Source organism: Alosa sapidissima, chromosome 19 (assembly GCF_018492685.1).
Source record: "Alosa sapidissima isolate fAloSap1 chromosome 19, fAloSap1.pri, whole genome shotgun sequence".
Taxonomy (NCBI): domain Eukaryota; kingdom Metazoa; phylum Chordata; class Actinopteri; order Clupeiformes; family Clupeidae; genus Alosa; species Alosa sapidissima.
Window position 1 is genome coordinate 28,897,110 of NC_055975.1, and position 20,000 is coordinate 28,917,109.

General features: G+C 45.7%; 1 protein-coding gene across 1 annotated transcript in view; it reads right to left on the bottom strand.

Annotated features, from left to right (window-relative positions):
* Positions 1 to 20,000, bottom strand: part of dicer1 (dicer 1, ribonuclease type III) — a 42,993-nt gene that overhangs the window by 718 nt on the left and 22,275 nt on the right. The window contains 11 exon segments of the mRNA XM_042072000.1: positions 1 to 4,003; positions 4,681 to 4,756; positions 4,943 to 5,105; positions 7,513 to 7,781; positions 8,260 to 9,172; positions 10,923 to 11,075; positions 13,951 to 14,758; positions 17,437 to 17,612; positions 17,923 to 18,028; positions 18,161 to 18,343; positions 18,471 to 18,624. The exon segment at positions 1 to 4,003 is cut by the window's left edge and continues 718 nt beyond it. Coding sequence (XP_041927934.1) covers positions 3,838 to 4,003; positions 4,681 to 4,756; positions 4,943 to 5,105; positions 7,513 to 7,781; positions 8,260 to 9,172; positions 10,923 to 11,075; positions 13,951 to 14,758; positions 17,437 to 17,612; positions 17,923 to 18,028; positions 18,161 to 18,343; positions 18,471 to 18,624 — 3,167 coding nt within the window. The 3' untranslated portion in view covers positions 1 to 3,837.

The following is a 20,000-nucleotide window of genomic DNA, read 5'->3' on the forward strand; positions in this document are numbered from 1 at the left end:
TCATTGACTAAACAATTCAAGTCATGCCTGTCATAGGACTTGGTAGTTTTGTGGGTTATATTACAATTTTATATTCAAGGTATTACATTAAGGCTGGACATAATGTATACACAAGACATACATTGAGCCCCAGATTGTAAAGATTCCCTACATTTTTCTTCTACAGTGTATTTTATCAGATGACCTGCAGGCACGTTGTAGCTTTCTGATCGCATTTTCTTAAATACAATTGTAAAATACCAGCAATTGAAACAGCAGCAAGGCCAAAACCACAAGTTATTCCTTTAAACGTAACGGCATTATATATATATATATATACACTTTTTTTTTTCTTTCTGACATGAGGTAAAGTATGGCGCCCAAGTGCAATGCTCATTTGTGCTACATGTACAAAAAAAGCAAACTTAAAACAAAACAAACAAAAAAAGAAAGACAAATCTCCGCCAGTGAGGAAACCCAGTCGGCAGCATGTGATGGAGGAATACCTTTAGATCAACATTTCCAGCGAGGAATAATGACACCTAGTTTAGGCTTCGTTCTTCTTTTTTTTGGCTAAAACATAACACTCCGATCGTAGGCAAATCACGCCACCTAGGCCCTAACCTCGAGAGAGGCCGACACTGGAGAGGCTCCTGAACGGGTCTGGACTGGGCTTAGCACAGGTCCAGGCCCGATTAGGGTCGAGTCCACGCCAGAGTCGCTTGCTGTGCGGGAATCTAGCTTGCAAGATTTCATCAGGTGATTACAGTCCTTTCTGTGAGAAGAAATGATTGTGTGGGTGCGGCACCATATCAGTGATTTCACATTCTTTAATAAGCTGTTACCATATAATACTAACGATAGGATTTTAAATGAGTGCCATATGCAACAGTAACAGAAAAACAGGCGGAAACTAAGTAGAATGATCTGGGGTCGAGCATCAGAGGGTATTAAGGATACATCACTCAGATTCTCTACCTTCATGCTAGAGCTCAGTGAATAACCCCAGTCAGGTACTGAGTTTGCGAAAAAAACAAAAAAGCGAATCGACGAAAAGGCTTTGAATCGTAACTGACAAACTTGTAACGGTCACTCAACTCTTGCCTGAGAAAAGAAACAGGATTGCACTCGATTGGTGGGCCAAAACAAATGCCTACTTTAGATCTCAGTGGCAACAGAAAGTTTTGAAAGGATGCACTCAAGTGACAGAATCCATAAAACGTTTATTAACTATTTTTTAAAAAAAAAATATTGTGGTTGGCCAACACTGAGGGACTGAGGGGCATAGGGGGAAGTTGTATCGTGTTACCCATGCGCATTGGAATGATGAGCATCTCGTTTTGTAACGACCGACATATGGTACTGCGAGCAGTTCACTGCAGCACGTACAGGTAGGATCGCTGGAGGCGACGTATTCAGTTGGGAGCACAGTGACCGAAGGCACCGCAGAAGCTCACACTCTGGTACAAATACACAAGGGTGAGAAGAGTTTGAGGGAATGTCTCATCAGTGCAAAAAAAAGTGTCGTTTACGTACCCAACAAATATGTTTATGATACACTGCCAGTTTCCAACTAAACATCGAAAATATGGTCGAAGCGAACATGAATATGTATTGATGCCCTGATGCCATTATATTGGTGAATAATCCTTAACTGTATTCACCATGATTGACTCAAATACTTTTTGAGAAACGGACTGCAGTATTGTGAGGTAGCAGCACATCCAGGTATTTATGTGCCTTTGCAATTCCACTTGCCCCTTTTTCCACAATGGCCCATTCCTGAATCGTTCCGATTGGACTACAGCATTTAAAACAAAAAAGGAAGAAAAAAAAAATCAAATTCAAATTTTTCACTACCGCATTCAAATTTGTAAATCTATTTTCTTTCTTTCTTTTCCATTTTCACTTTGGTAATCCTGGGAGAATCACAGATCTAGAGAAAACTGGTACGACTTTGAGAAGAAGGGTGATGAGAACAGCTTCAAGTGACTGAGGCTAGAATTAGCGAGGTAAATCAAAGACTGGTGAGTGCAACCTGTTAATCGCCCATCAACACAAGTGTCAAGTGAACATCACGTCAGCGTCGCAGTTCTGGTCGCTCCACGAGCCAACTAAGTTCGACAGAAGAACGTGTTAACGCAAGACAGAAGGCTCCTATGTGCTCGTTGATGTCTACGCGTTTCCATGGTGTTTGAGCACGAATTCCTTAATTCCAAACAAGGGGAGGTTGAAATAACAAAACAAAACCAAACAAAACAAAAACAACAACAATTAAGCAAACTTTGACTGCTGACAGAACAGGACAACCAACCCAACAGATTTCAAAAGGTAAAATAAAAGAGGTATTATAGTTACAGTGCAAAAGATGAGAAATTCAAGCTTAATAATAAACATAGCACCGAAAAAAAAGAAAATGCATGCAATTAACTGAGGTATTCAAGTGAAGAATGCCTATTAACACAAATCAAAAGCTAGACAAAAGGTTATGTCACTTGTTTTACCTAAATGAAAACAACACAACAGGCTGGCTTCCATGTGCCTATGTCTGTGAATTACTCATGTCGGATTTCACATGAAGCCTTTTAGACGTCGCATCAACTTTAGCTTTGGTAAGTGAAGTGCATGAGATACAAGTTGTCTAGTAAAAATATTGAATGTCCCATAGACTGTATGTAAAGGTGCTTTGTGTCTCAGAGAAGTATCCAATTATTTTTTTTAACTTTTTTTATATAAAATTTGCAGCATATTTCCCAAGTGATATGTCTCTTTTTTTTGTTATAATATCAAAACTAAATAAGTCAGTCAATGGAGCATCTAATGCTTATAATCACCAAAAACTAAATGTAAATATTCTTGGTATCAAAAGACATTATTGAAACCAATGATAGCGACTTGTGTCGTGATAAACATCTCATATTGTTCTCTACACATAATTGGTAGCACTACAGCATTTATATAATCCATCCAATTGGCTATGATAACATATAGCAACACAAACATGCAACTTCGAGTGCTGTTCATTTAAAAACAATTTCAATGACAGTACATTGGGAATGTTGAATTCCTATCCGTGACAAAGGATATGAGGGAGAACTGTTTTTCCTTTCTCCAAGGCAAAAAAAAAAAATTACAGATTTGGTGCTGATCAGACAAAAATGGTCACGATTAAGCTGAAGACACAAGCAGACCCTAGTGGAAGTGCAATAACGATTAAGATACCTCACTGCCCAAAGGGTGGTCTGTCCGACTGCATTCCGAACACCCTTGTCTCTTGCTATGCCACACCATTTGTAAAAACCGCTTTAAAACTGGCACTAGTGCACCGACTGAGGAGTTAGCGTTTCTATTTCTCTTCCGTTTTGGGATACGTTTCCACAGTACATTCTATCACTACTTTAAGCATAAGCCTCTTTACCCACTAACTTTAAGCAGAGGTTAATTTGACGAGGAAAAAAAAAAGGAAAGACAACAAACAAACAACAACAACAACAAACAAACAAACAAACAAACCCAGAAAAAAGCGAGACCTGACCTTTCTCTCCTTCTGGACACTAGCGATGTGTTAATAAACCACATTTCTGATGGAAAATACAAAACCTGGGAGGAGGACGAGGGGAAGTACGGATTGTGTTTGCGCAAAATGAAAAAATAAAATAAAAAAATAAACAAAAACAAAGGTAAATCAAATCAACTTTGCAAAGTCGTTCTCTTTCTGAAAAGGGGGAAACAAACAAAAAAGCACAGTCGTTGTTGCCAGGATGTCTTCGCTACTTGGAGACTGGTGTCGAAAGCAGGGGTGTATGGGTGTATGAGTGAGAGTGTGTGTGTGTGTGTGTGTGTGTGTGTGCGGTAAGCTCAGCTGGTCTGGACCTGAGGTTGATTGGCTTTGAGACTGCGCAGGGCCCTGCGGGCGGCGGCCGATTTGGCGATGCGGTAGCTGCGGCCCGCGCCCTTGAACTTGCCCTTCCCCACCACCTCCACCGTCACGCGCACCTTCCCGTCATAGGTGCGCTCCGCAGGGCTGCGCAGGGGCACACAAACACAACAATAAACAAACAAACAAACAAACAAACAAACACATTGGCAAACAGTTGAACAATGACTATGAAAAATGTGTCTTTCTGCAGATCTATGCAGATGAGGTTAGTAGGGGCTATAACGGTTTACTACAGGACTACACACTTCTAACTTGCTATAGTACCTGCTGTCTGCATTTGGGAGGAAAAACACAAAAAGGCTTTTCTGTACTTTTCTGATTACAGGCATAATAGCTACAGGTGTGCTTCCTGACATCACCACACCATGTGACCTCATGCAGTGTCATTATGGCAACCGGAGTAATGCAGTCACAACAACACACCACAGTAAGCAACCTGCATTACACCTTAAACAATGGCCTACAGTATATCTTGATTCCTTATACATCAAACGGAATAGAATGGAAATGGAATGCACAATGTATGGAAAGGTGAAATCTCTGTCTGTGTGTGTGTGTGTGTGTGTGTGTGTGTGTTAGAAAGAGAGTGTGAGTGATGGGCATCATTAAACCTGCTGTGGCTACATCTGAGAAGGGATTCCCACCTGAACTTAGCCGTCTCTGGCTCCATCTCCAGCAACTCACGCACCGGAGAACGTGTGTGTGTGTGTGTGTGTGTGTGTGTGTGTGTGTGTGTGTGCGTGTGTGCGCGCGATTCCCACCTGAACTTAGCCGTCTCTGGCTCCATCTCCAGCAACTCACGCACAGGAGAACGAGGAACATTGGCAGAAAATTTTTCTGTGGCGGAAAAAATGGAATAAAATCAAAATGTCAGCACACACACACACACACACACACACACACACACACACACCCGCCCGCCCGCCCGCCCACCCACATACATACACAAATAAAGGCCAAACATTTCAATAAAAGAAGACATTTGACCATGACTGTATACATTGCGGAGGCCATCCTTCTTACCTATAAGTGGCCGCATCATTGGATAATACACTCGCCAAACAGTCTCCAGAGACATCATGCTATCCATGTAGATAGCTCCAGCGAGCGACTCAAAGATGTCCCCCATGGCCTTCGGGACTTCGATGTCCTCCTCCTTCTCCTCGTCTTCCTCGGAGCGGCGAAGCTGGAGGAGGAACACAGCAGGGGTTCATTCGGGGGTTTAGATTCCTGTTTATTTGCCGGCGAGAGGCGAGAAGCCCGCACGGGACGTAAACAAACAGTTACACGCTCGCCATTCCCTCAGATTGAACCTAACGACGGACGAGGGAGAGGGGCACAAAACCACGCGCTCACAAACAAGTCACAGAGTGATGAAAGGATAGTGACAAATTGTAAACAAAAAAATGATGATGAACTGTGTGTTTCTCTCTTCAAACAAGACGCTGGCCTAAAATGCTACGGTTACACTTTACCATTACACCACACCCGAGCACAAGTCTGCAGAGATGCAATCATCTAGTTTTACAATGAGGAACTCTGTGTGTGTGTGTGTGTGTGTGTGTGTGCGTGTGTGTGTGTGTGTGCGTGTGTGTGTGTCCGTGTGTGTGTGTGTGTGTGTGTGTGTGTGTGCGTGTACTGAAATGAATTTGTCTTTCCGCTTACTGTATCCAGTGTTCTCCCTTAGGCCTAAAAAGCTTTCCAGTCAAACAAGGGCAGATTCGGTGCCAAGATAACCATTTCAAAACAAATCAAATCCAACTGCATCACCAAAAAAAGAAAAACAAATTCACAGAATTCACATAATGATGGCCTAAGACCGGGACTAGAGTTTTGAATGCAAATAAGTAGCATGACCGAACAAAGCAAAACAAAATGTCATGTGATCTGTGGGTCTGATTAGTTTACCAGAGGGCCCAGAATGATCGACAGCCAGAGAGAGAGAGAAGGAAGGGCCGAGAGATAGAGAGAGAGATAGAGAGACAAATAGAAAGAGAGCGAGAGAGCAAAACAGACAAAACGTGCGATATACATACAAACATAAAGTGAGTGACAGGAAGAGTGTGTAAGCGGTAGGGCTGGGCGATAAAACGATAGCGATATGTATCGCAATAGACATGTAATCGATATCAATAAAAAAAAATATGTTCGATAGCACACACCTCCTTACGTTGTCCATAAATAAATAAGCTAAATATATCTTGCATTGTAGCTAGTATGTGCAACTCTACCAGAGTAGGCGATAGAAGTAGGCCTACCTCACCACAGACTCCCAATGAGTCCTTGCCGCGTTCTCTCTCTCTCTCTCTCTCTCTCTCTCTCTCTCTCAGCTCATCCCTCCTCAGCATGCACATGTAATCCAAACATTCACAATCGTGCAAGATGACTGGCTAAATTAGCAGATTGGTTCAAAACTGTTGCATTCAAATTGACGGCTAAGTTCTAATCATCTCAATCCCGATGCTAATGGAAAAGTATTTACCAAGACTCAAATGGGCCTGTCCCAAGGAGAAAAAGTATTCATTTGAAACTTAAACACACGTGGGGAAACTGAACAGTCTAACCAGTAGACTATGATAAACTAGCCAATTAAGCTAGTTTGTTTACAATATTTCCAGGCTTCAACCAGTGCTGCTTTTCATTCAGACTTATGTGCACATTTATTTATTTGAGTGTTTGTCATGATTGTGTTGCTATTTCTTTTCCCTGTTTGCTTTGATTGACAACTGAAGTGATTAAAATCATAGGAAGGTTAAGTTTAAAATAAAAGTGTTTAATTTGGACACTTTTTTTCAAACTTTTTTTCCCTTCTGGTCCTTATCTGAAATATTTCGACTGATATGAAATGCTTATATCGGGATACAGTTTTCAGCCATATCGCCCAGCCCTAGTAAGCGGGTGAGAAAGAGTGAGAGAAAATGAGAGGGAATAGAGAGAGAGGGAGGGGGGAAGGAGGGAGGGAGAGAGAGATAGAAACAGAAAGAAAGAACAAAGGGCCCAGAGAGATAGAGGACAGGCAGAGAGAGATAGCGACAGAAAGTGAATGCGAGATATGAGAAAATGACAGAGAAACACAAAGAAAGTGAACGCGAGATATGAGAAAATGACCGAGAAACACAAAGAAAGTGAGCGCGAGATATGAGAAAATGACCGAGAAACACAAAGAAAGTGAATGCGAGATATGAGAAAATGACAGAGAAACACAAAGAAAGTGAATGCGAGATATGAGAAAATGACCGAGAAACACAAAGAAAGTGAACGCGAGATATGAGAAAATGACAGAGAAACACAAAGAAAGTGAATGCGAGATATGAGAAAATGACAGAGAAACACAAAGAAAGTGAATGCGAGATATGAGAAAATGACCGAGAAACACAAAGAAAGTGAACGCGAGATATGAGAAAATGACAGAGAAACACAAAGAAAGTGAGCGAGCGAGCGAGAGAGAGAGAAACAGATAAAACGTGCGATATACATACAAACATAAAGTGAGTGAGAGGAAGAGTGTGTAAGCGGGTGAGAAAGAGTGAGAGAAAGAGAGAGAATAGAGGGAGAGAGGGAGGGAGAGAGAGAGAGAGAGAGAGGGGTCTCACCTCAGAGTCCATGCCTTGCATCTCATCCTTCTCCAGCTGAAATTGCACAAAGTCATCGATGACGTGGAAGAGCTCGGGCGAGACGGCCTTGAAGTACTTGTGGTAGTCGTACTTCACGGCCAGGGAGGCGAAGATGGTGTTGTTGACCAGGGCTGAGCGCAGATCGGTCAGCACACCGGGCGAATGCTGCCGCGGATCTTCATAAAGGTGCTTCGTTATGAGGTAGTCTAAAATTGCATCGCCGAGGAACTCCAATCGCTGGTAACAATCTGTGGACAGGACACAGGGCAGATGGTGTATTTCATACATTGGCTGGACAGCCTAAACCCCTTGTTTTGTCTAAAACTTGTCTAAGGTGCTAAGAGCCTCCTGCTGCTTGGACCCCATCAGTCAGCATATGTTTTAAGATTTTTTAGAGAACTAACATAACATTGTTTTGCAAAAATGTATAGACATATGAGATAATTCGGTTGTTAATTCTTAGTTGACGAACTGTTGTGATAGGAGGTGTTTATGCCATGTTGTGATGGTGTAGGAGTAGTAGGTGTTTATACCTGTGATAATGTTGTAATGATAGGAGGTGTTTATGCCGTGTTGTGTACAGTACATGCGATAGTGTTGTAATGATAGGAGGTGTTGTTATGTTGTGTACGTGTGATGGTGTAGGAGTAGGTGTTTATACCTGTGACAATGATAGGAGGTGTTTATGCCATGTTGTGATGGTGTGGGAGTAGGTGGTGTTTCTACCTGTGATAGTGTTGTAATGATAGGAGGCGTGGGTGAAGGCCTGCAGTAGGTAGGCCTTGTTCTGAAACGTGTAGTTGATCTTGGCCTCAAAGTTCTCAAAGCCAGAGATGAGGTGTACAAGCGTGCGCTCGGCGTCCGGATGATCGAACATGCAGCGCGGCGGGATCTGCAGCCAGCCGTACTGCGGCTCGCCGAGGCTCTGGCCGTTGCCGTGAGCGACGCGGGCCACGACCAGCTCGCCAGCCTTGGCGTCGGGCAGCACCTTGAGTCCGAGCGAGCAGAGGAACATCTGGGCGGCGCGCTCGCCGCAGCTGGTCAGGTAGCAGCCGAGCAGAGCCTCCACGCAGTCGGCGATGCTCTTGTCGGCGATGCACTGCTCCGTGTGCAGGTCGTATGAGATGGACTGCTTGCCCAGCTCGCCGCCGCAGCTCTCCTCCGACGGGTTCCAGAAGCCCACCACAAAGTCGTCCTCCTCGGCCGCCTTGCTGGGGTCGAGGTAGCACATGGCGTCCCAGGAGCTGTAGTCGAACTCCTCGGCGCCGCCGACACCGACCCCACCGCCGCCAGTGTCCCCCGCGGCGTGCGCGCTGGTCAAGAGCGGGGACTTGCGGGGGGCGCGCCACTGCGGGCAGGGGTCGGCCGGGGGGAAGGTGCCCAGCGAGATCTTGCCGAACGCGCCCGAGCCCATGAGCATGCTGTCGATGAAGCGGATGTGCTCCTGGTCGTACTCCAGCTCCTCCTCCTCCGCGCTCACGCTCCCGTCCTTCACCTCCTTCCAGGGCGGGTTCGCGTCTCCTCCTCCGCCGCCGCCGCCCATAGTCACCTCCGCCACCTCCTCTTCGTCGTCCTCGTCGTCGTCGTATTCGTCTTCGTCCTCGATGCCGCTTCGCCCGTTTGCCAGGTCCTCCTTAGTCTGCAGAGACAGGAGCCCCACCAGAGCGTTAAAAATGAAAATAACTGGCTAAAATAACACTAAAATAATAACAATAACAAACGGCGTCATCTCCTGGACTCCGACACTTCTGACAACCAATGACTCAAGCAGCAGTGGCAAGAGCCCTTCGGAAGGGGCATTCTATGGAGATTACACTTTAAAGTGGTTTAGGGCGAAAGCCAGAGCGTTACTGCCGTTCAGGGAGAGAGAGTGTGTGTGTGTGTGTGTGTGTGTGTGTGTGTGTGTGTGCAGGCCCGGGCAGTGCCAACCATATGACTCACGACAGTAAGGCAACCCAATAGCCGACACACAGGCTGAATATCATCTCTATGCCATTAATAGCTCATAAAGTTGACCATGTGGGAAAAAGGCAAATGCATATTCATTAAAATGTTAATGGCTGTGATACCTAATATTGTAATAACATGGGGACCTGACACTTAAAATTACGCAGCGACTGGCGAAGGGGCTCGAACTGCCAGTACACACGCACTCTTGCAACCACAGGGGGAGACCTCAGTAATGGAGAAGAGGGGAAATCGAGCTCTAAAAAACACCCACCGAACCTGTTTGGAATTCAGCGTGTTGGATGCTGAGAATTTTCCAATCACCCGACTTAACGTCTGAGGTCTGCCTGGCTTTTTTTTTTTTTTATTGCCCCACTCAGTTATGATCTACACTTCAGTAAAACGTGGGAATTTTGAGACGTGAAAGGGCCTCCGTGCTGCTGAACTAAATTCAAATTGGTGTGTGGCGATAAAATCCATTACGCTACACTTCGACCTTGGGCCAACATTTGCAAAAACATAATAACACACAACTCCATCCAAAACAAGGCCTGCATTTTGAAGTCGTTTCTAAATGAGTAGGGTTTTAATCTCTAAATACAAGGTACAAGTTGTTGTTGTAGGAGATGGGCCCAAAATCCACTTTCGTTGGGTTGTTACAACTATGACTACTCTATACTCAAATTTTACAATCCCGAGGGCCGTCTGAAAACCCCTGTCAGGCCCGGGGCCAGGCTTTCGCCATAACGACAGATAAAGACCTCTTGTGTTTACGCTGTGGCTCAAACTGCAGCAGGCCCACGGAGCTCAGACTCCACTGCGAAGGCCTGCCCTGACCTGACAGGAAGGACCAAGCTGCCCCCTAGTGGCTCTAGAGAAGACTACACCAAAGGACTTAAAAGGCATACACAAAAGCTGAGGATCTGTGTGTTTAGGGCAGAAAGACTTCAGGACAGTACCTCATCTAGTAGAAGTGCCCTTAGTTACTTAGTTAAGTTTATGGTTTCATTTGCATAGCCATAGACACATTTCTATGCACATTTCAGGTATAAAAAGGTGCATGAATGCACACATTCACATTTAAGGGATGAATGAGGTTTATGCCTAACGTAGGAAGGCTACACCGGAAAACAGGTCTAATTACATTCGACTGAGGAATAACTTTGATTCTGCCATATAAACAGTAAATAACATAACATGCAATACATACAAAACAACAATAACATACAGATGAATCTGTGAAACGGAATCTAAAAAACAGGTCAACAGTATTGCCAATTTGGCTCACTGTCAGAATCAATGTTATTGCTTGACAAGCAGAGGTGCTTAGGCCTGTTTTCGATGTTTGGCATAAACGTCATCATTATATATCTAAAGAGTACTTAGTAAAGTTTCACGTCATTATTTTTTATAAACCTCTCACCACATGAGTTGAGTCCTACCTCGTCCGAGTCCCACTTGTCCGTGCTGCTCTTGTCCTGGTTGACCACGTAGCCAGGGGGCAGCCAGTTGACTGGCGGGTCGAAGATGGACACCACCATGCGACTGGGTAGGCCTTTCTTTTTGCCCAGACGATACAGGTTACAGTTGCTGACCTGAGAGAGAGGTAGGAAGAGTATTGATTGATGTAATATTAATTGCTACCTCACCTAATGTCTCCTCTGCATCCAGCTCAGTGGTGTAGTCTATGTGATACGCAGGACTACGCAGTATACCAATTTAACAGCCTCACCATCTCTGTATATTAGGGGTGGGCGATATATATCGTCTGCGATAATATCATGATTGTTGTTTTAACGATGTGCAAATTGACATTATCGAGTATTTAAATTACTTTGGGGAAAAAACACTCGAAATGACGCACTCATAGAAGATGGGAATGTATGTGGGAGAAGTGCAGCAGAGCAAGTGTCACGTGATCACTAGTGGGTCACAACATTGTCCCACGCAGCCTAATGTTTATTTTGTGCAGCGAGAGCGAGAGTAGGCTACTTGGGATTTTATGCGGCTACTTCTGTTCAAGTAGCATTGTATGATGAGACAGTCACGTTTTTTCCTACACGGTATTATATGGAGAGAAAACATTAGCCTTTGAGTATTTTAATAGTCAGTTGTAAACAAATAACTATTCTCATGTAACTCTTAAATGGACTGAAGTTCGCTCTAAATATCTACGTTTACCGATTATGCTAACCGTTAGCATCTCTATGGGATTTCTCATATACATTAGCTATAAGCTAACACATTAGTTTCTATTCTGTAACTTGGAATGCTAGCCTACGTGATTGCTCTAAAACAAAACATAGAAGGAAATAACTGAGATGTAGGCTACTCTGTTGGTCTGCTCTTAGTTTTACAGTGAATCCTATGTAAAAGTTTGAAAGGAACTTCAGCTTCAGACTTTCTTTTCGGAAACAGTTAGGCCTATTCATCTTCTCTAATGTAGCTGGCGAGACCATGTCATTGCCACACACACAAGTGGGGGCAGAATTGGAAATGTGTCAGAGTGACAATGCATTGGTTGATTTGGTTAAAAAGTCACAGGTTAGGTTATTGGTTATTATTGTAATGATGCTATTCATAAATAATGAACTGTAAAGTAACTCAGACTTTAACAAAAAACAATTTTTTAAAGGATATCGACTAATTATCGTTATCGTCAAAATCACAAAAAATATTGAGATATTATTTTTTGTCCATATCGCCCACCCCTACTGTATACCCACTTAAAATAGGCAACTATTGGTATTAACATTTGGGGTTGATCACAGTATACCCACCTCAGCTAACTAAACTACATTACAGCAGCACACCCACTACAGCTAACTAGACTACACCACAGCACACCCACTACAGCTAACTAGACTACACCACAGTATACCCACTACACCACAGTATACCCACTACAGCTAACTAGACTACACCACTGCTCCAGCTGTAGTTGGAATGTTATTCCTCATGTTTGCAAATCGCTTTGGACAAAAGTGTCAGAGAATAAATAAATAAATGTAACGTAATATAATACATGTTGGGGGATCAGGGCTGAACTTCCCCGACCCTACACAGGGACGCTGAACCCAACCCTACACAGGGACGCTGAACCCAACCCTACACAGGGACGCTGAACCCACTACACAGGGAAGCTGAACTTCCCCAACCTTACACAGGGACGCTGAACCCAACCCTACACAGGGACGCTGAACCCAACCCTACACAGGGACGCTGAACCCAACCCTACACAGGGACGCTGAACTTCCCCAACCCTACACAGGGATGCTGAACCCAACCCTACACAGGGACGCTGAACCCGACCCTACACAGGGAAGCTGAACTTCCCCAACGCTACACAGGGACGCTGAACCCAAACCTACACAGGGACGCTGAACCCAAACCTACACAGGGACGCTGAACTTCCCCAACCCTACACAGGGACGCTGAACCCAAACCTACACAGGGACGCTGAACTTCCCCAACCCTACACAGGGACGCTGAACTTCCCCAACCCTACACAGGGACGCTGAACCCACTACACAGGGAAGCTGAACTTCCCCAACCTTACACAGGGACGCTGAACCCAACCCTACACAGGGACGCTGAACCCAACCCTACACAGGGACGCTGAACTTCCCCAACCCTACACAGGGACGCTGAACCCAACCCTACACAGGGACGCTGAACCCGACCCTACACAGGGAAGCTGAACTTCCCCAACCCTACACAGGGACGCTGAACCCAAACCTACACAGGGACGCTGAACTTCCCCAACCCTACACAGGGACGCTGAACTTCCCCAACCCTACACAGGGACGCTGAACCCAAACCTACACAGGGACGCTGAACCCAAACCTACACAGGGACGCTGAACTTCCCCAACCCTACACAGGGAAGCTGAACTTCCCCAACCCTACACAGGGACGCTGAACCCAACCCTACACAGGGACGCTGAACCCAACCCTACACAGGGACGCTGAATTTCCCCAACCCTACACAGGGAAGCTGAACTTCCCCAACCCTACACAGGGAAGCTGAACTTCCCCAACCCTACACAGGGAAGCTGAACTTCCCCAACCCTACACAGGGACGCTGAACTTCCCCAACCCTACATAGGGACGCTTTAGTAAAGGAATGGATAAGGCCACAGGCCAACCATCCTCCATCATCAGGTGTGTACAACAAGAGAAAAGGCTTGTATATAATATGTACAAAATATTAATCTGCTGAAATCTTAAAAACAAACCCTTCTATTGATAATTGATATTAGGAAGGTTAATACTTTAGATGAACCATCAAGAGCTTCCTTAACACAAATATACAGAGAACACAAAACATATACAAATCAGCACAAACACTTGTAACTTTTACCTCACCTTTTCGCCTCATTCAGCTACAGGCTTACTTTTCGCTGGCTTACTCCTCAACTATCATTAGAAGAAAAAGTGTAAAAACGTGTGACCGTGACGACGCGCTCACCTTCTTGCTGCGCATGTAGGACAGGCGTCCCTCGTGGGCGTCGGGGTAGGTGCAGTACAGGTAGGTGGTGATGGCGTGCTTGAGGAAGGAGTCGCCCAGCATCTCCAGCCGCTCCAGGTTGAAGCCGTCGCTGGCGTTGGAGAGCGTGAGCGCCTGCAGGATGAGCCCGGGGTTGGGGCCCAGCGCCTTTGGCGACTCCACCGCTGCCGGCGTGGGACCGGGGGCAGGCGAAGGTGCTGCGGTGCTGAGGGTCGGGGTCGGGGTCGGGGTCGTTGCTGCGGCGACGGTGGTCTCGGTGGTGGCGATGGCGACAGCGGGGCAACAGTCTGAGGTAGGTTTCTTCTTCTGCTTCACGAGTCCGTCGCAGAGGTCCGGGGTCCCGTCGGGCTTACATTCATGGCTGGCCAGGGGTGGAGGCTGGGCCTGGTGCGCGCCGCCGCTCGGGGGAGGGGACTGCACAGGAAGTGAGGTAGTGGTCTCCGCCTCTGCCGCCGCCGCCGCCGTCTCGAGGGTCTCCGGTCCGGTGCCATTGAGGAGGTTCCCGGAGCACACGCAGTCTCGAAGGTCGCCTCGGCCCTCCTGCGGCAACTGCAGCCGTGGTGCCGGCAGCGTGTCCGACAGGGGGGGCGAGGGCGGCTCTAGCTTTTCGTCTGGTGCGTTGCAGTTCTCGTGTGGTAGGGGGGTCTCCTCGGGGTCAGAGGGCGTCGGTGACGGCGATCCGTGTTTACAGTGATCGCTGTGCTCGGGACAGGAAATGAAAGCCTTGCTGTCGATGGACTTCTTCCACCCAAAATCCAGATTGGGATACCTGGACATGAAGCAGTAGACATAGAGGGGAACAATGACTCCAGAGGACAGGAGAGGCAGGCACTTTTCCTGTTTTTGGAGGAGGCACATCTATGGGGCACTGAGGGGGACTTCAAATGAGTGTTACAAAAGGCAGGGTGGAAATGGACTGAGTACATGTTTATGCTATGACACCAGTGTTTCCCATACATTGACTTATTTGTGGCGGCCCACCACAATATCAACATTGACCACCACACAATGATTTTCCAGGTTGTACTAAATTGTGCTTAAATCTGGTTAGCATCATAACCACGCTGTGCTAATTTGTTAAAAACTGTTGTATTCAAGTTAATTCTGCAAGCCGACCACCACAAATGGAATTCCATTCTGTGGGAAACACTGGACACTTTACGCTAAGCCAAATAGCTAGCTCCTCACGCCTCACTCATACATATTGGACACGCTGCAACGGTCAAGACGCATCGGTCCACAGGGTAAACATTTAATTAGCGTGTTTGGAGGTGACAAGGGCAGCCGTGGCCTACTGGTTAGCGCTTCGGACTTGTAACCGGAGTGTTGCCGGTTCGAACCCCGACCAGTAGGCACAGCTGAAGTGCCCTTGAGCATGGCACCTAACCCCTCACTGCTCCCCGAGCGCTGCTGTTGTTGCAGGCAGCTCACTGCGCCGGGATTAGTGTGTGCTTCACCTCACTGTGTGTTTACTGTGTGCTGAGTGTGTGATTGGGATAAATGCAGAGACCAAATTTCCCTCATGGGATCAAAAGAGTATATATACTTATACTTATACATATACAAAAGCATGTCAGTGTAAATGCCCCTTAAAAGGCACACTATGCAAGATTTACACCTTTATGATGGTAAACAAACTTGTAATAGGCAAATCGTTTAAGCCCCTACCGAGAAAACCAGCCATGCAACTTCCAAGAGTGGCGCCCCGCTAAAACTCGCGAGAACCGTGAAACATTACCTTGTCAGTAGATATAGCTCTTTGGGGATAGTTTTTGCCCGTTGTTAATCATTCACCTCCACAACTAAAGCATTTGCATTGTGAACAGGGGGGATAAGTCACGAGAACTTTGCTATTTACAATAGCAGAGTAACATATAAATACATCGTGACTCTAGAGGGAGCTCTACACTTGCACTGATATAGTTTTTTTATATTACCTTGTCTACTCTCTTATATGTCCATATTTATTTTATGCTGGTCTAAAGACTTTATTCTTGCACTGTTGGACTTATTCATTTGCACCATCACCATGACACTCATTCACACAGAGCACATTACCTTACCTTACTATGCACAGAGAATCACAGGCTCAGTCACTGACTCAGTCATTGCAAGCACCTCATGCTTAATCACCGCTAAACAAACTATGTGGATACTGTTTTAGACTAGATTTAGATTTAGTGTTATTTAGTATAATTTGTATTTTAGTATTCTTTATCTTCTACTGTCCTTATTGCTTAGTTGTGTTTTTTATATTATATACTTGTATAACTTTTTCTGCTGTTAGTGCATGTTGTGTGTGATGTCTGTATGCTACGGAGACCTTTTGCCTCTGAAGAAAAATGACAATGCAATCAAAGAGCAAAGAAGGTCGGGCCGTTCCAACACAGCAATGGAAACATAAATTCTGAAAGGGACGATCAGGAGACCATTCCTATTCAACCTCAACGCCACCTGGGACATGCCCTGAGTTTCTGCAATGGAAATGTACCTAATATGGAGTCAGACTGGACCTGTGCCACATGCTGTCCTCCAGAGCAACATCTGGTCATTATTCAGCTTATTATCCCAAAGCTCAACAGCTGTCCATCCATCCTTTGTGTGGAACATCAATATAAAAACGTTGACCAATCAGGAAAGGCTCTCTGCACCTTATCCCGTTACTTGCACTTGGCAAAACCAACCATGCATTTTTTGTGGAGACATCCAAATATTTTTTTATGATTTAGAACAGAACTAGATATAGAACTATACATGTACATGATTGGTATTGGATTAATGGCTAACCTCCATGATGACTATTTTTGCCAGGGCGTACTTCCTCTCCTAACATTTTTAACAACCAAACACACTTAAAGCAACACCAAAGAACTTGCCCTCTGTCGCACGCACGCTATTTGTTTATCCAGCACCGGCTTTGCAAATAACAATGTCCACAGACAAGGTAGAAATATGTTGCATGATTTATGAAAGTATGATGTATTGCGACATCAAACTCAAGTCAAATTTGTAGTTTCTTATGTCTCATTCCATCGAACTACAGATCCGCTACCCGATCTGGCAAACTTACATAGTGCGGTTATAGCCGATAGAGGGCTGCGAAGCGAATGCAGAAGTGCCGTTCACCCTGTTACAAGTTGATGAACCACTGAAACGATTTTGGAAACATTATTTTAAGGTAGAAAAAACTCTTTGGTGTTGCTGTAACATGCACGACCCTTTCTTCTCTTCTTCCCTGCTCTACCTCCTCCTTCTACCACTTCCTCCACGCTGACTAGTACTTCAACCTTCTGCACTCTCATCCCTCTGCTAAGAGTATTGAGTGATGCAGTGTTAATTCGTACCTAAGGTCTCCTTTGCGTTGTAGCTTAAATGTTAATCCTCATTTTTGCACTACACAAGGCCTTCCTTCCTACCTGAAGTCAGGGGGTAAAAGTTCTGGGGTACCTGAAGTCAGGGGGTAAGTTCTGGGCCCCAACGCCGGCGTCCGTGGCAGTTTGAGATCGCAGCTCTTCGGCAGTGAGCAGGCAGTGCAGGCGGTAGAGAATGCTGGGTAGGCACACCGCCTTCCTCCACAGAGAGGCGGGAATCGGGTGGATGGCACACAGCTCAGGAACCAGGATCTGAGAATGGGGGGGGGGAGAGAGAGAGGGGAGGTTAGAGGGACTGCATGTGCAGCTGACATTTCCAATGACCCAACAACCAACCTCGCCCCACCCAGATTCCCCAAAAATGTAATTATAGGCAAAGCCTCGGGAGGAGTGTGAGTCATTGTGTGTGTGTGTGTGTGTGTGTGTGTGTGTGTGTGCATTGTATTGTGTGATTGCTTAATGAGAAACGTTAGTGGCGAGCAGAGCCCCCAAGATGCGTGGACCACCGTGTCCTGGCCTCCCCAGATGGGCTCGGCCCGCGCTGGAGATCGGAAATCATTACCTGTTTGTTTTGCAGGCTTTCCCACTTGGCCTTCCTCTTCTCAGCACTGCTCAGGGGCAGGGCTTTTCCCTTCTGGTTCAGATGGCGAGGAGTTAACAGGTTCAGCCTGCCAGCGACACACACACACACACACACACACACACACACACACGGTCAGCATTATGCTTGGGAAGGATTTCAGCCGTGAAATGTATTCTCCCCCCACCCCCACCCCCCTGGTCTTCCTTCTCCACCTCACCTTGAGGACGTATGGTCCACGTCCAGCAGCGGCTGGTTGAGATTGGACAGGTCCAGGTTGTACTTGGTTTTGTAGTACTCCTCGAAGGTCTCATATTCCGGCGATGGGAATTTACTGAGCGGGGTAAGGTCCGTGTAGACGTCCGCAACATAAAAGCGGTGAGGCTGGTCAAAATTGCGATACCTGATGGACAAAATTAATTAGTCAGACTCCGTTTGTGTCTATGCTTGACCCCGAGTAATACATTTGTTGTTACTCCTTGTGGGAATGTGTTAAAATATTGGAAATGTTAATGTAATTCCCATCTCACCTTGGAATGATGACTGCATCCTGGTAATCCTCCAGTTTAAAGGTGAAAGGGTTCTGCTTGGTGTACTGGGTGTTTGGGATGCCAATACGAGCTTCCGATTTTTCAATGTCTTCCATGAACTTGAAGTCCAAATCCAGAGTGTTGGAATCCTCGACTAGGAAAACAAGAGAACAGACTTCAAAGAGCTGCCAAACACCACAAACCACAGGTCAGAAAACCGAAGGGAAAAAGGTAGCGTACATGTACGCGTGACACACACACTGACACTGACACTGACACACACACACACACACACACACACACACACACACACACACACACACACACACACACACACACACACACACACACACACACACACACAGCTGAAGTGGCTAGGCATATTCAACAAATTAAACTGGCACTAGTTAAGTAAACAACGGCAGTAAAAGAACCGTGTCAGCCATATTCGCACTCTAGGCCTCAATCCTAAAGACCTTGGCTGTGCACGCTTGGTCTCCAGTTGTATGTGGTTTGCACCGGGGACCACTACAGCAGATGTGGTCCACCAAAATGACCTCAGCAATACTACCACTGACCACCTGAATTAAACATCTCAAAGAAGAGGTGCATGTATTCTTTCAGAACTCGGAACATAATTCTACCAAATTCATCACAATTTAACTCAATCACGAAAATGCAATGGCACAAGCCTTTAGTTTGGAATTACTAGAGGTGGATTTTGTTGATATCCACTACCTCACACAAATTCAGTTTAATGAGAAAATGCAGAGCTGTCGGTCAGACTTGGACACCTGCCTATAGTGCGGGCTTGTTAGAGGTGGATTTTGTTGCTCTGCGCTACTCAGAGAGACCGCTGGACCCTGGGGGAAAATGCCACATCCCTGCTCTCCTGAAGGGGAGAATGTTACACTTCCTTGGGAGTGTGGAAAAATAGGCACACATTTGTGAATTAGCATTTCAAACAGTCAAGGGCAAACCAGCCCTCTGTGTCAGTTCTAAATGTTCCAGACAGTACATAAGAGAAATCCAAGGTTCCTCAGTTCTATTTTGTTTCGGCTGCATATTCCATACACAGCTCTTATAAGTATGCGACAGTGCATACATTAACATCCAATTAACGTCCGATTGTTGAGGCCTTGACAGTGATAAACTCTGACACTCACACACCCCTCTGCAAACCGTGTTAGGGTCATGGATGGAACATCTGTGAACTAGCCTAAGCATGCCGACAAAACAAAATGGCCTCCGTTGCTGAGCTACAGAATGGATGTGGAGGCCTCACAGATCGCACAGCTAAGTACCAGGATGCAATAGAAAACAGAAAATGGCCATCTGCAAAAATGCACTGTTATACGGCCCCTCCAAAAACTGATTCATATAACACTGAGTGGTAGGAAGTAGTAAGCAGGGCTGATCGAACACACTACACAACAGAGTATCAGCATTATGACTGTATAATGGTAGACAGCAGGTACTGTAACTTTAAAGTAAGTATATAGACCTCCCTCCAAATGCCTAGGATTAGCA